General features: G+C 38.3%; 2 protein-coding genes and 1 pseudogene across 2 annotated transcripts; all 3 read left to right on the forward strand.

The window, feature by feature from the left end:
- The first annotated feature begins 427 nt into the window (after positions 1-427).
- On the forward strand, positions 428-3910 carry cldn10l2 (claudin 10-like 2). The gene is made up of 5 exons (XM_006788413.3): positions 428-748; positions 2338-2499; positions 2587-2674; positions 2811-2918; positions 3009-3910. Exons 1-5 carry the CDS (start codon positions 517-519, stop codon positions 3199-3201), a joined length of 783 nt encoding a protein of 260 aa, XP_006788476.2. The 5' UTR covers positions 428-516; the 3' UTR covers positions 3202-3910.
- A 578-nt stretch (positions 3911-4488) lies between these two features.
- cldn10c (claudin 10c) lies at positions 4489-6027 on the forward strand. The gene is made up of 5 exons (XM_006788414.3): positions 4489-4800; positions 4893-5054; positions 5141-5222; positions 5341-5448; positions 5566-6027. Exons 1-5 carry the CDS (start codon positions 4569-4571, stop codon positions 5756-5758), a joined length of 777 nt encoding a protein of 258 aa, XP_006788477.1. The 5' UTR covers positions 4489-4568; the 3' UTR covers positions 5759-6027.
- A 3632-nt stretch (positions 6028-9659) lies between these two features.
- LOC148098262 (claudin-10-like) lies at positions 9660-10570 on the forward strand (annotated as a pseudogene).
- The last annotated feature ends 3370 nt before the right edge of the window (positions 10571-13940 follow it).

A 13940-nucleotide genomic window follows, 5' to 3' on the forward strand; every position in this document is an offset into this window, starting at 1 on the left:
TTCCTTAGCACATAGCTCTGTTTAGTTAAAACATGTTAAAGTAAATACAACTAAGTTGCAGCAAATTCTGTGTCTGTGTTTTTTTTTTTAATTTTTTGTTTTTTTTTAAGTGATTACCTCAGGTCAACAGAGTATTATTATGAGCTATTCTGTCATCTCCCCTTTACTATTCAAATTATGTGGTAATATGTTAGAGAAACGAGCAAGGTGCAAACATGATGAAGCCTTTTAAGTACATCTAAATATTGCTACAGCAATAATCAATACAGTCGTTTGAAATATCTAAAGGAGAAGGTATGATCCAAAAAGTTTACAGTAAACACAGCATGAAGTGGTACAGAGCCCTCATCAACACATGACACTTATGACGTAGTTAAATGGACACCCGGGCCACATTTTACTTGAATCTAGAGCAGTAGAACAGTTAGTGAGCCAGAGTAGACGTCAATAGATTTTCTTCTTCTAAGGTCAGCACAATCCATTAAACCTGCATTAGCAGGCTTCTTGATTTCCACAATGAGAAAACGTCTGATCCAAATATCTGGCTTCTTGATTTCATCGTTGGGATGGCTGTTTGTGCTCTGCACCATGGCAATGGACTATTGGAGGATTACCAAAATCGGAGGGCAAGGAGGCTCGTACATCATCAAAGTGGCCTGGTACTGGTCCAACCTGTGGAGCGACTGTTACACAGATTCTGCGGCTGTGACCAACTGTAGAGAATACCCAGTGCTCTGGAATGTTGCTTGTATGTTGCATTTGCCTCACCAATAATTTTTATATAGATTATATACATGCAGTCAGGTGATCAGTCATTAGTAATTTTTTTAAGTCTCATTCTTCAAATAATTGTACTCCTGACTATAATTCTGTCTGTTAATCTGTCACTTTGAATAGTATAGCCTAGTTTTGCAATGCTATTGATTAACAAGTAGAGCATGCTGTTGTTCTGGATCCATATTAAAAGTTGCGTTGACTTTGCACCAGTTCCTAAAAGGGATACTATAACTGATTTGAGGAAAAAAAGGTCAGATATTTGGAAATTTATAGAAACGTCTATAAAATACCCTTCAGACTTGCTTTAATATACTTAACCTTTATTTGCTAATGCTAACTTTGAATATATAAAGAATAAGAGCTTTTCTCAGTGAGCTCACTTTATGACTTGGCTCTGATTTTGTTAAACCTCCAATTCTGGCGACAGTGGCAGCTGTTCATAAAAGTTTACCTATACCCGATTTTTTTGTAAACATATATTTATTGGATTTTGCATTCATAAATATCCAACACTTTAAAGTTCTTCAACATATGTTCTTATTGTAAGAAAGCAATAAGAACACAAGATACTCAAAAAAGAAATAGCCCCCCCCCCCCCCCCCCCCAAAAAAAAAGCAACCAAACTGAAACAAACAAAAGACCAACAAACAAATAAAACAACAAAAAAGAACAAAATACAAAATAAAAACAGTTCAGGTTACGGTATACATTCCCAAATTTAGTTACATATTTTCCACCTTCTCAACTTCCCCATTTTTAATAGCTCCAGAAACATCTTCCAAATGTCAAAAAATTCTGAAGATCTTTTCCTAAATACACATGTCAGTTTCTCAAGAACTAAACTTCATGTTACATTGTTTAACCATTGGCATACTGCACTACACCGTTTGGCCTGGAGTAAGTAAAGGTCAACCATCTTCCTCTCTGTATGAGCTAAATTACAGTCATCTGGATAAATGCCTAAAATACAGACCTTAAGACTTAACACTATATTTTAACACTGAGCACCAAAACTTTTGAATCTTTTACGTACACCCAAATTAAGGTGTTTCCATATTCCTTAAGTCAGTTGATTGAAGGTCATGGTCTCCCCGTGACCATGTATCAGATAGGCAGAAGAAAATGGATGTTTGGTTGGATTCAACAAAATATATAATGTACCCTGATGGGTTTAAAAATATTATTATTGCGTCTATAAATTCAATCTTCAAATATTCTGGACTTTCTGAAGACTGCTAAAGAATACTTACTTGTACAATATTCTTCAACCATATCCAAAAGAGGGATTTATTCATATTATTATTGACTCCCAGATTCAATGAAATAAAAAGACTGTGTGCAGCATTATGTCATCCAAGCATCACCAAGCATCTGCTGATTGAATCTTTACAAATCTGAGAAAACATTGCAGAAACTGTTGTAGATCACAATCTCTGCACTGCATAGCTGTTTTTAGAGCTGTTTTATTTATACTGGTCTGATTTGATTCTCATATCAACCCCTTGTTGTTTTTTATTTTTTCTCATTTTCTCTTTTCTGAACTCTTTTTGATTTGAACAGATTACGTGCAGGCAGTGAGAGGATTGCTAATGTGCGGGTTAACTATTGGATTCTTTGCTGTAGTGTGCTGCTTTGTTGGGATGGAGTGCACTTATATCGGTGGATCTGACAAAACCAAGGACAAAGTGCTCTTTGCAGGAGCAGCGCTTCATTTTGTTGGTGGTAAGCTTTGAACATACGCCGTGCTTCTCTCTGTAAATGTTTTGCCATCATTTATTTTCCTCTGTTCACCGAAACCTCTTCACGCAGGTATGTCAGACATTGCTGCCTACTGCTTATACATCAACAGAATTGCCAGGACAGCTTTTGCTCGAAAGGTCGCATCAGGAGTTTTGCGGTACTGTTTTTCCACTCCATACACCATTTTACATAAAATCTTTTCAAATTATAGACATATCTGCTATAAATTTTGCAGTAACTTCTATTATTTAAATGATATCATGATTTTCTCCTTGTCCTTTCACTTCTTCCAGATATGAATTAGGATCTCCAGTTTTTCTAGGATTGGCAGGAGGCTTTTTCATCCTAGTCGGGGCTGTTCTTTATGCTGTGACAGTGTATAAAGTAATCCGCAGAGAAAGGTACCTAAATTATTCCACTTTAATCCCTTTTCTTGTCTCTACCACCACTACATCATATAATTAACATCATCAATGTTTTGAATTTTACAGCAGAGTAGTAAAAGCCTGTGATGCTCACACGTACATGGCGCCTCCATCCAGAGGAAGAACCATTTATTCCGGATACTACAAACCCTCCAAGCTGTATGGGTCTAACTATATGGGCTCAGGACGATCAAGCGCCCAACTTTCAAAGCTTCAGGCAACACCAACAAAACCCTCAGACAGAGATGCATTTGTGTAGTTGGTCTGTTTTAACTCAAACAGACATTGCAATAGTTAAAATTGTAGATAGGAGGAAAGTAATTTTTTGTCATGTTTTGTTTCCTTTAGATCGCCTCATACTCAGTCATATTCACCTCGTGAATAAAACAGATGTGCAGTCTTAGTCTTGTGTTTGTACCAGTAGTTGTCATAGTCTTGTGTTTACACTTATGTTATAATTGCTGTGATTTAACCAAAAGCATTTTCTGTCATTAAGAATCTCATTGAAACACCTATGACGATGAACTGATGTATAGATCAATTAATATATCAATATCACTTTGATCACCACTACACTGCTCAGTTTAAACCTTCGATAATGATGTCCAATATTTTATTGGCAAAATCACACCTTTATAAAGATATTAGTGCAATTATTATGCATTTCATCCAAAGAAATGAGTCTTCTCCTTGTTTTATGTGTAAAGTAAGAACTTAATGGTGCACAAAACTAAAACTATTCTCGTCGGGAGACTGAGTATCAACAACAGCCACGCTGACGGAAATGATCTTTCCAAAACAAACAGGTGCAGTCTGAGGCATAACATGTTATGGTGTTCTCTTGTAGTTGTGTGTCTGTGTTTAAGTGTGTATAAAGGGGACTTGGAGAATTAAAAAAAAACAAAAAAAAACAAATGAAAGATAGAGGGCTTATAACTTGCATGGAAAACAATGGCCACAATGTTTATGGTCATGTGTAAACCTGTGTATTTATACAGAGGTCAACAGATGAAAAGTGGCACTGTACAAGATTTTAAACTTTATTTTGAATGGCTTAAATAAATGTTCTCTGAATGAGAAAACTTGTATTTTGACTCCTTATTCTTTGACTATATAAACAACACCATCCTGCAAGCTATTTGACTTCAAAATATAATTAAAAAATGAATGTATAAATTACATTATTAATCATAGCTGTTAATTAATTAATGTGTATATTACTTGAATTTTGCAGCTGGAGATGATTTTAGTGAACGTCATACTGCTGATAAGTTTTATATATGCTTATATATGAGTAGATGTGTATTAACATTAAAAGGTTAGGTATGTAAATAGTATGGATTCATTAGTGCATCACTAATAATTCAGGTAATGAAATCCTAGAAGGCTTATTATTTATTTATTATTTATACAGTTCCTTCTCAAGTAGCGTTTCAAATAGAGAAATGTTTTGTCACGTATCTAAGTGACTTCTTCAGGGGGCGGTGCCACTGCATGCCCTCCTCTATTCAGCACGTGAGAATGGAGTTCAAAGAAGACAGTTCTGGAAAAAAAATGCACTGTGGTTTGTGTTAAGGAGCTTAGATTTGTTGGTAGTCTGTCTTGGTGCTGAAATCTGAAGCAATAATGGGTTATAGGACCATGGTGATGTACATGGAGATAGGCTGCTTTGTAGTATGTGTGTGTGGATGGATTCTGGTCTGCTCCACAATGCCAACAGATATCTGGACTTGGTCTGAAGTCAGCAACGTGGTCCTGGCAACATCAAACTACTACTCCAACCTGTGGAAGGACTGCATATCTGATTCAACTGGAGTATCTGACTGCAAGGGAATTCCCTCCATGCTGGCACTGAACTGTAAGCAAATCGTCTCTCAGAATACCATAAATTAATGATAAAAACTCAGTGAACTTAGTGCCTTTAACCACTTTTTATCTGCTTGTGGACAGGGGACATTCACATGTGCCGGGCTCTTATCATCATCTGTATTATCCTGTGTTTCTTCGGATCAATTTTGGTCTTAGTTGGAATGAAGTGCACTAAGATCGGAGGGTCCGAGCTTGCCAATGCAAGAGTAACCTTTGCCGGAGGAATGAACTACCTTATAGGAGGCAAGACAGAAATTTGGTTGAACTGAGTCACATTGTTATATATTGCACTGTTTAATATTTAAATAATTGTGTGAGTATTGTTTCAGGGATGTGTTCTATGATTGCTTACTCCTACTATGGAAACAAAATAAGAGCTGAATTTGAAGATCCAAACTACATGGAACAGAAGTATGTAGCATATATATATATATATGATAAGTCTGCGTACTTGATGACTCACATTTAGATCATTGTTTTTTCCTATGAGGGAGAATTGCACTTGAAATATTCTTGTATTTATTGGCAGGTTTGAAATAGGAGTAGGTGTCTTCATTGGCTGGGGAGGCTCTACCTTACTTATTGTTGGAGGACTTATTTACAGTATCTTTGCAGGAAGAGAAGGGTGTCACTCAAGGTAAAATACCGCTTCTGTGTCATTTGTTTGTTTGTTGTTGTTTTTATAATTAGCCAACCTCAGTCTGCAATACACAATAAGAGTCATGAATACATTTTCGGAATTGTACCTTGACAGCTCAAAGAGGTACGCTACGCACCAGTTCCAAGATGCCTACACATTTGTTCCAACACAAAAAAGCGTTGTGTCTTTGGCTCCCACAGAGATTAGTAGGAGTAAAAAACCAAGGACGATCAGCAGCAGCAGAGCCAGTAGCATCTCAGAGATCAACAGTGTCACCAAGACATCGGTCACTTATTCATATGTGTGACTAACCTACACAGAATTATTTTCTTTATGTTTTTCTTTCACAAAGAATGTGTGTTTTTACTTTGAGAGTCATTAAATGTCAAATCAAGTATTTGTCTTTACAACACTTTTGTGATTATGAAACCAAAGGTGTTACTAATAATAATACGGGCATCCTGAAAGAATGGAATTTTTTTTTATTGATGGCAACACAGCTTCAAGCTACTTCTGAGAGCTGTTTAAGTTTTCAACTGTGACATGACAGGACATGACATATTTACTACATTCGTTTTTCCACTATCATGAAACAAAATTGTGTTTTCCCTGCATCTGCATCAAGGTGCATCATTTAAAATCAATAAAGCATAACAGAAATGTAAAGTGCACATTTGCGTATGAATGGTGGTGTTTTGTTTGCATATTGAGGAGAACACATTGAACTCGGGTTTTGAGGGGTACCTCCCCAGGGAATTTTGAGTATCAAATGCACCATTTTTTTCCCTTTTGGTTACTTTTTTTAATCAAACAGTTTGTACTTCTTTTTTTTTTTTTTGAGGCAGTTTATATAGAAATTATCTTTATTCTTAAAGACAATAAAACAATAGAGAGTAATGAGTTGGCAATTTTGTTTAATGAGAGGCTACTTTTTGTCTGTCTTTGGTACGAGCAAATAATGTATTGAACTTCACATACTGTTCATATTCTATACTTTCACAGTATGGTCTGGGTCAAAAATTCCTTCATAATAAGGGTTTACAACAGCTGAACTACACACCTATTTATAATGCATGAATAGCCTATCTGATATTAATAAATGGATGATTAATCCTTTTTTTAAGACAGCAGGTGGAGTGTGCTTTTTAGGTTTTACATAACTCAGTTCTTACGTCCTGTTTTATCTAAGACATGAAAACACAACAGCTATAACAATTTAAATATGTCAAGAGACGCTGTGTGGCAGGCAGGAGTTGGACCCAAAATGCAGGCACTCAGGCACAAGGTTTAAAAACAAAGAACTCAGCTTTATTTGCTGCCAGGGAAAAAGTATACAAAAGCAAACTAAACTAAACTGGAAAATCACAAACTAAACTCACAGGGAGACACAGGGAGATCCACACAGCATGAGGGACGACGTGACACTGACTCAGAGAAACACAGGGTTTAAATACACTGGGAAGTAATGAGGGGAATGGGACACAGAAGGAGGGCACGGCTGGGAGAAATCAGAACTGACGAGACAAGGAAGCAAAGCAGGACACATTCACATAAGACACAGACCTTCAAAGTAAAACAGGAAGTATAACACAGAGATGCGAACTTGAGACAGCGGTGGAGACAGCAACTAAGAAACACAGAGACATAAACCATAAAGCAGAGGACTCTAAGAAAATACACAGAGGGAAATACTAAGCATGGAACACAAGAAACTAGACTCGAGGGAGTAACAAAAGACCAACCATGAGAACATAATTCACAATACAGAGTGACAGAAAACACAAGAAACTCGAAACATGCAAAAACACAGACCAAAAAACACAGACTTACACAGAACGGAGGGGGCACAGAGAAACATGAAGGGCAAGGGATCAAAAATAGAAACCATAGAATAAATCACACGAGCACAAAATACAAAAATCACAAAGAACTATAAACGCTGGGTCAGGAGACCCAGGATCCTGACAAAATATATGAATCTGAAGGTGACATGCAAGTGTTTCCCACACTTATTGAAATGGCAGCTCAGGTGACTTTACAATCTTATGACCCCTAGGCCTAAACCCTAAATCTCTGTTTTAATCTCAGTTCAGGAAATCTCAGTTAGCTAAGAATAAATGGATTTTAATTTTTTGATTGTTAACATTAGCATTAGCATTTGTGCTTGCGCATGCAAAGCAGAAGCACCAACAGCGTCATGTAATATACTTGCATTTATGTGGCACTTTCTAATGTTACTGACAAACTCAAAGTGACTTTAATTAAAGGTCACACTTTAACCATACATTCATACAGCACTTTCAATTCAGTTTTATTTATGTAGCCCCAAATCATAACAACAGTTGCCTTAACCTCTTAAGCCCCAAACCTACCTGATCTCCTGCTTTTTTGCCCCCGTATCAGGGGGCGTTGGGTCTTAAGAGGTTAAGGTGCTTTATATTTTCAGGTAAAGATCCTACAATAATACAGATATATTCCCAACAATCAGATAACCCCCAATGAGCAAGTTCTTGGTAACAGTGGAAAGGAAAAACTCCCTTTTAACAGGAAGAAACCTCCAGCAGAACCAGGCTCAGGTACGGGCACCCCATTTTGTATGGGTGAGGGGCAGGAGACAGAACAAAAAACACCATGGAAGAGAGCCAGAGATCAATAATAATTAATCATTAAATGCAAAGTAGCACATAAACACATAGTGAGTGAAAAAGCTTTATTCTCTACACTCCAAGCACTTTATCTACTTCACATTAACAGCCAGCTTTGCATCACCAATTAGCCTGACATTCATGTCTTTAGACTGTGGGAGGAAGCTGGAGTATCTGGAGAAAACGCACATCAGGTACTGGAGCTGGTCAAATATGCAAACACCACACAGAAAGGTCCCAGCCAGGATTGAAACCAGAAGCTTTTTCTGCTATGAGGTGAGAGTGCTAAACACTGGACCACTCTATTTCTGATCTTGCGTCTGTGTCGAGGAATCCTCTGACATCTGTTCTTTATGTGCCTGTGTATGATCTTATCTTCTGTGCTGTCTGGCTGTTTCACTTTCGCCCGTCACTCTCTTGCCAAACAGACCAGAAAGTTAAGCAACATTAGTTCAAGAATTATCAACCAAGCAACAACACATCTATAAAGTAGCTCACAACATCTTAATAGAAGATATTATGTGTTCCGCGGGGATACTCATGTCCAGTGTGATTTTATAAACTCATAACTGATATTCAAAAAAATCTTTACAATTTTGAGAAAAACTTACAAATTACAATCTTTGCAACAATGACTGCCACTCTCTACTTATCCCTCCTGACTGATTTTCTCAACTTCTGCTAACTGTAGCTTGCACAAATGTCTAGCTTCTTGATGCCTGCACATCAATAATTGGTACTACAGTATTTGTTGTGTTTGCCAGCAAAGTCTTGAGCACGTGGAGGATATACCCAGAGATTGGTCATTACATGTAGAAGGCTCGACAGGGAAACAGGTGTCAACCCAGCTGCAGGACTGACATTTGCTCTTTCGTTTGAGGAGAAACAGGAGGAACATTGCCAGAGCTCTACAATGTGACCTCCAGTGAGCTACTTATCCATGTTCCTGACCAAACTGTCAGACTCTGTGAGGGTGGCATGAGGGTCTGGCATCCTGGAACCTAGTCTTACAGCATTTGGATATCGTGCAAAGAGGTCTGATTTCTTATTCACATTAATCTCAGACAACCAAATACTGTTACTGAAAGATATATACATACATACATTTTCTTCCGCTTACCTAATTCAGTGTCGCGAGGCAGCTGAGATAGGCTCAAGCCCCCCTGCGACCCTGAAATATATATCATAATAAAAAGTTAACTTATACATATACATAATAAAATAAAGTATTTTTCATTTCCCAGTTACTTAGTGAATATCATCAATCAATTAAAATCACAGTTTTGTATCATAATAATCATTTAAGTACGTAAGGAGCCTTCTCCTGCCATTCCATCAGAAGCCTGGGCACCAACAACAAACACAATGACCAAGGTGATCTTTACAAAACACATGGCAGACAGTAAAAGGTTAGACATGTTTTGATATAACCAAGTGTGTCCTCTCGTGTTTGCCTGTGTTTGGGTGTGTTTTTCTGCCTGAATTCAGTAGTTAATGAGGGGGTTAAGCGCAGACAGTTCTGGGACACTGTTTAGGAGCTTAGATTTATTAGTACTCTGTCACATGTGCCGGGCTCTTATCATCATCTATATTATTCTGTCTTTCTTCAAATTAATTTTGGTCTTAGTTGGAATGAAGTGCACTAAGATCAGAGAGTCCGAGCTTGCTAATGCAAGAGTAACCTTTGCCGGAGGGATGAACTACCTTATAGGAGGCAAGACAAAAATTTGGGTGAACTGAGTCACATTGTTATATACTGCACTGTTTAATATTTAAATAAATGTCTGAGTATTGTTTCAGGGATGTGTTCTGTGATTGCTTTCTCCTACTATGGAAACAAAATAAGAGCTGAATTTGAAGATCCAAACTACATGGAACGGAAGTATGTAGCATATATATATATATATATATATATATATATATATATATATATATATATATATATATATATATATATATATATATATATATATATATATATATATATGATAAGTCTGTGTTCTTGATGACTCAACATTTAGATCATTGTTTTTTCCTATGAGGGAGAATTGCACTTGAAATATTATTCTATTTACTGGCAGGTTTGAAATAGGAGTAGGTGTCTTCATTGGCTGGGGAGGCTCTACCTTACTTGTTTCTGGGGGCCTTATTTACAGTATCTTTGCAGGAAGAGAAGGTGCCGCTCAAGGTGAAATTTTTGTTCTGCACCTTTTCTTTTTCAGAAATTTGTCCACATCAATCTACTGCCAATAATAGTAAATGTAAATTTCTTGATTTGTAACCTGACAGCCCAAAGAAATACTCTGAAATCCAGCTCAGTGATTCCGTAATACCAACACGAAAGAGCCTTGTGTCCTGGGCTCCCTCCGAGACTAGTGATAGATACAAATTCAAGGACCACCAAGTCCAGCAGCAGCAGAGCCAGTAGCATCTCAGCAATCACCAATACCACTAAACAACACTACAGCTACTAGCTCATATCACAACAGCATGTCTGGCTTGGTTTGGGAGGGCTTCTAGCTTCTTTTAATTTAAGTAACATCTGTGTTGTTTATTTAGCAAAGCAGTAGAGATCAGTTTGAAATGTTATTTTCTTCCATTTATTTATTAAGGTTTAAACTCTACAATAACACCACCATTAAACAAAACAAAAAAACATAACAAAACAAAACAGACAAAACAAACAACCCGGCTCAAGGATACAAATAAATAAGAAGAAAATCCAGACACTTTGATTGTGAGATACAATTAGCAATACTCATATGTAAAATAGCAGCGACATACATGTATTATACCAGGGCCCGTAAGAAAATAGCAGAAATATCCAAACCGGCATATGCCATAAATGGGTCCCATATTTTATGAAACTTCTTGTCCCTAATAAGCAGTGTTGGGCAAGTTACTTTGAAAAGGTAATTAATTATAGTTACTAGTTACTTCTTCCGAAAAGTAACTGAGTTAGTAACTGAGTTCCAAGATTCTAAAAGTAATTAATTACTTGAAAAGTAACTATTGCGTTACTTTTAAAAAAAAAAGTTTAACCATCTGGGGTCCATGCATGTATAATTGGCCATTTTTAACTACTTTTGATTTTCCCTACATTTCACCTATAAAAACAATTTACTTTGCCTTGTTTGGTATCATTCTTTTCAGCACAACCTCACGTGTCTGAATTTACAGTTATGTTTTCCTTTTTGACATACTGTATTAACTCAATTGATCTAAAATCAGACAAAAAACATAAAATCTGAGTAAAAAAGTTTTTTTTTTTACTGTAACAACCACAAACATGTTTATTGAATCATATTTCATAACTTTAAATGCAAATATAAATTGTCAATTTTGAAATCATATGTACAAGTTTTGCAAACAACAAAGGTATTTGCAGCCATTTACCTTTTACCCCCTTTTTTTTAAAAAAAAAATAACCATTTCAAACTATTTACTGAACAATCAGCTGTTCTGCATTCAATAAGATGCCACACAAATTATTTGTGCCACTCCGAAAAAATAATTTCTGTCCATTGTAAAGGAGAACATCACAGCCTGATCCCTGCAGGTCTGACAGCAGCAGGTGTATCACTGCTCCTGTTTCTACCGGGAGACAGCAGTTGCCTCATTGTTCTGACACACAACACAAAACTATCCACAACACTGCACACTAACTACACAAGACAACACATTAACTGCACACTCCAAACACGCTAAACGTCACAAATCTCTCACATCTCAAAACTCGCTCTCTCTCTTTGTCTGCTGTCTGTCTGTCTGTCTGTCTGTCTGTCTGTCTGTCTCTCTCTCTCTCTCTCGCTGTCACGCCTAAAACTTCCCCCTCTTCCTAAACAACCAAATGTTGCCATAGCATTTTTTTTGATTGGTCGGCACCACCAACACAAAAACAGCCCGTTTGTGTTGGTGGTGCATTTTTCCACCAACACAAACGGGCTGTTTTTGTTTTTTTTATATAATTTTTTTGGTCATAAGCAGAGAGTGCTTGCTAGCGCTGTCCGAAACTATTGAGGAAAAAATGCCGCGTATATATTGTTTATCATGACTCTGGTTTTACGAGGCCTATCAACACAATTTAAAAACTGGTCTATTTTATTTTTCCTCAGTCAAACAGCAGCATACATGCGATTGTTTTGCCCCCCTAGCTCCAGGTGTTGTGCCAAAAAGTGATCGTCTGCCAGAAAATGATTGCCCTCCATGGGAGCGCTTAGCTGCTTAAAGCTGTAGCGCCCAGATTACTTATGTAGACAGCTACTTCTGTGCAACTGATATAAGAAGCGGTAAGCTGAAGACAGCTTCAAACCCTTTGAGGATGGAAGACATAACGTGGATATTGTAAGACAAGGTTTCCTCCCTTCCCAAACAAAGGAGCTACACCAGCCATTTAGAGTTTGAATAGTTTTTTTATGTGGGAAGAGGGTTGGAACCATCTCTATTGGGTAAAGTAACCTGGGTAGAATGTTCATTTTCAGAAGAGCAATACGACAGAGCAAGGATAGGGTAAGGACTTCCATCTCTCCAAATCTAATTTGACCTGCTCAAATACTTAGACTTAGATCCTCCCATGCTTTATGTGGCATATGGGGCGGCAAACGAACGCCACCAGGCTCGATCTTGTACCCGGGCTTCAGTGTCTTCCAACGATATATTCAATGTCTTTAGGTCTTGATGGAATGACCTTCGCCAGGTGTTGCGGGGACATCCTCGTGGTCGTTTGACGCCCAGGGGTTGCCAGCGCATCGCTGTTTTTGGAATCTGTGCGTCATCCATGCGGAGGATATGGCCGGCCAGTCGGAGCCTTTTGCGTGCAACGATGTTGTGAAGTTTGACTGTGCCGCTCCTTCGCAGGATCTCCTCGTTGGTGATGTGGTCGGTGTAGCGGATCCTCAGAATCCGGCAGAGACATCGCTGCTGAAAGACATCAAGCTTGGTGTTGATGCAGGCCAACACCTTCCAAGTTTTGCTGGCATAAATGGCGATTGGGATCACAATTGAATTGAACAAGCGGAGTTTGATCTTGAGGGAGATGGTCAGGTGGACCAGATCTTGTTCATCCTCCAAAATACTGCAGCTGCCTTCCCAGTGCGGCATTTGACATCCACCTCCGCATCGCCGTCGTGGGAAATCACGCTACAGAGGTAGGTGAATTTCTCCACTTCTTCTAGCTGCTGTGTCTTGATGTAGATCCCTCGTCGTGGGTCCTTGGAGCTGACATGCATGATCTTTGACTTTTCTGAGCTGATCCTCAGGCCAATCTTGCCAGCTTCTCTTGCTGTAGCTTCAGCTCGTCTTCTTCAAGTAAGGCGATATCATCAGCGAAATCGAGGTCGCCAAGACTGTCTTGATCAGACCAATGGATGCCAGCTACTGTACGTGCACCGGCTTGCCGCATGACGTAGTCGAGGCCAACGAGAAAAAGTAGAGGTGACAGGATGCAGCCCTGCCTGACGCCGGTGGTAATTTCGAAGAAGTCGGTGTGGCCATTTCCGGTCCAAACGCAACAGCACGATCGCAAGTACAGGTCCCTGAAGATGTGAATGAAGATGGTAGGGACACCGTACAAGCAGAGGATACGCCAAAGATTCGATGATGTTTCTTAAGACGAAACTAGAAAATTGACCTGCTCAAATAGGGGGGTAAAATTGCTTATACATCTGGTCAAAATGCGGGCATGACCCTAATTCCCAGATACATAAAGCCCTGTGGGGACCAAGTGAAGGGAAACGGAGAAGGGGCCCGTGGATTTTGTTTTAGACTGCCCAGTGGCATCACTTCTGATTTATTGAAATTAATTTTATAGCCTGAGATCTCATTAAACCTATTAATAGTTTCAAC

The sequence above is a fragment of the Neolamprologus brichardi genome, chromosome 16 (genome assembly GCF_056152115.1).
Source record: "Neolamprologus brichardi isolate AB-2024 chromosome 16, ASM5615211v1, whole genome shotgun sequence".
Lineage (NCBI taxonomy): Eukaryota > Metazoa > Chordata > Actinopteri > Cichliformes > Cichlidae > Neolamprologus > Neolamprologus brichardi.

Coding starts and splice junctions, on each gene's coding strand:
- cldn10l2 (XM_006788413.3), top strand. CDS start 517: ATGAGAAAACGTCTGATCCAAATATCTGGCTTCTTGATTTCATCGTTG. Junction 2,500..2,586: donor AGCGCTTCATTTTGTTGGTG/GTAAGCTTTGAA, acceptor CTCTTCACGCAG/GTATGTCAGACATTGCTGCC. Junction 2,675..2,810: donor GTCGCATCAGGAGTTTTGCG/GTACTGTTTTTC, acceptor CACTTCTTCCAG/ATATGAATTAGGATCTCCAG.
- cldn10c (XM_006788414.3), top strand. CDS start 4,569: ATGGGTTATAGGACCATGGTGATGTACATGGAGATAGGCTGCTTTGTA. Junction 5,055..5,140: donor AATGAACTACCTTATAGGAG/GCAAGACAGAAA, acceptor GTATTGTTTCAG/GGATGTGTTCTATGATTGCT. Junction 5,223..5,340: donor CCAAACTACATGGAACAGAA/GTATGTAGCATA, acceptor ATTTATTGGCAG/GTTTGAAATAGGAGTAGGTG.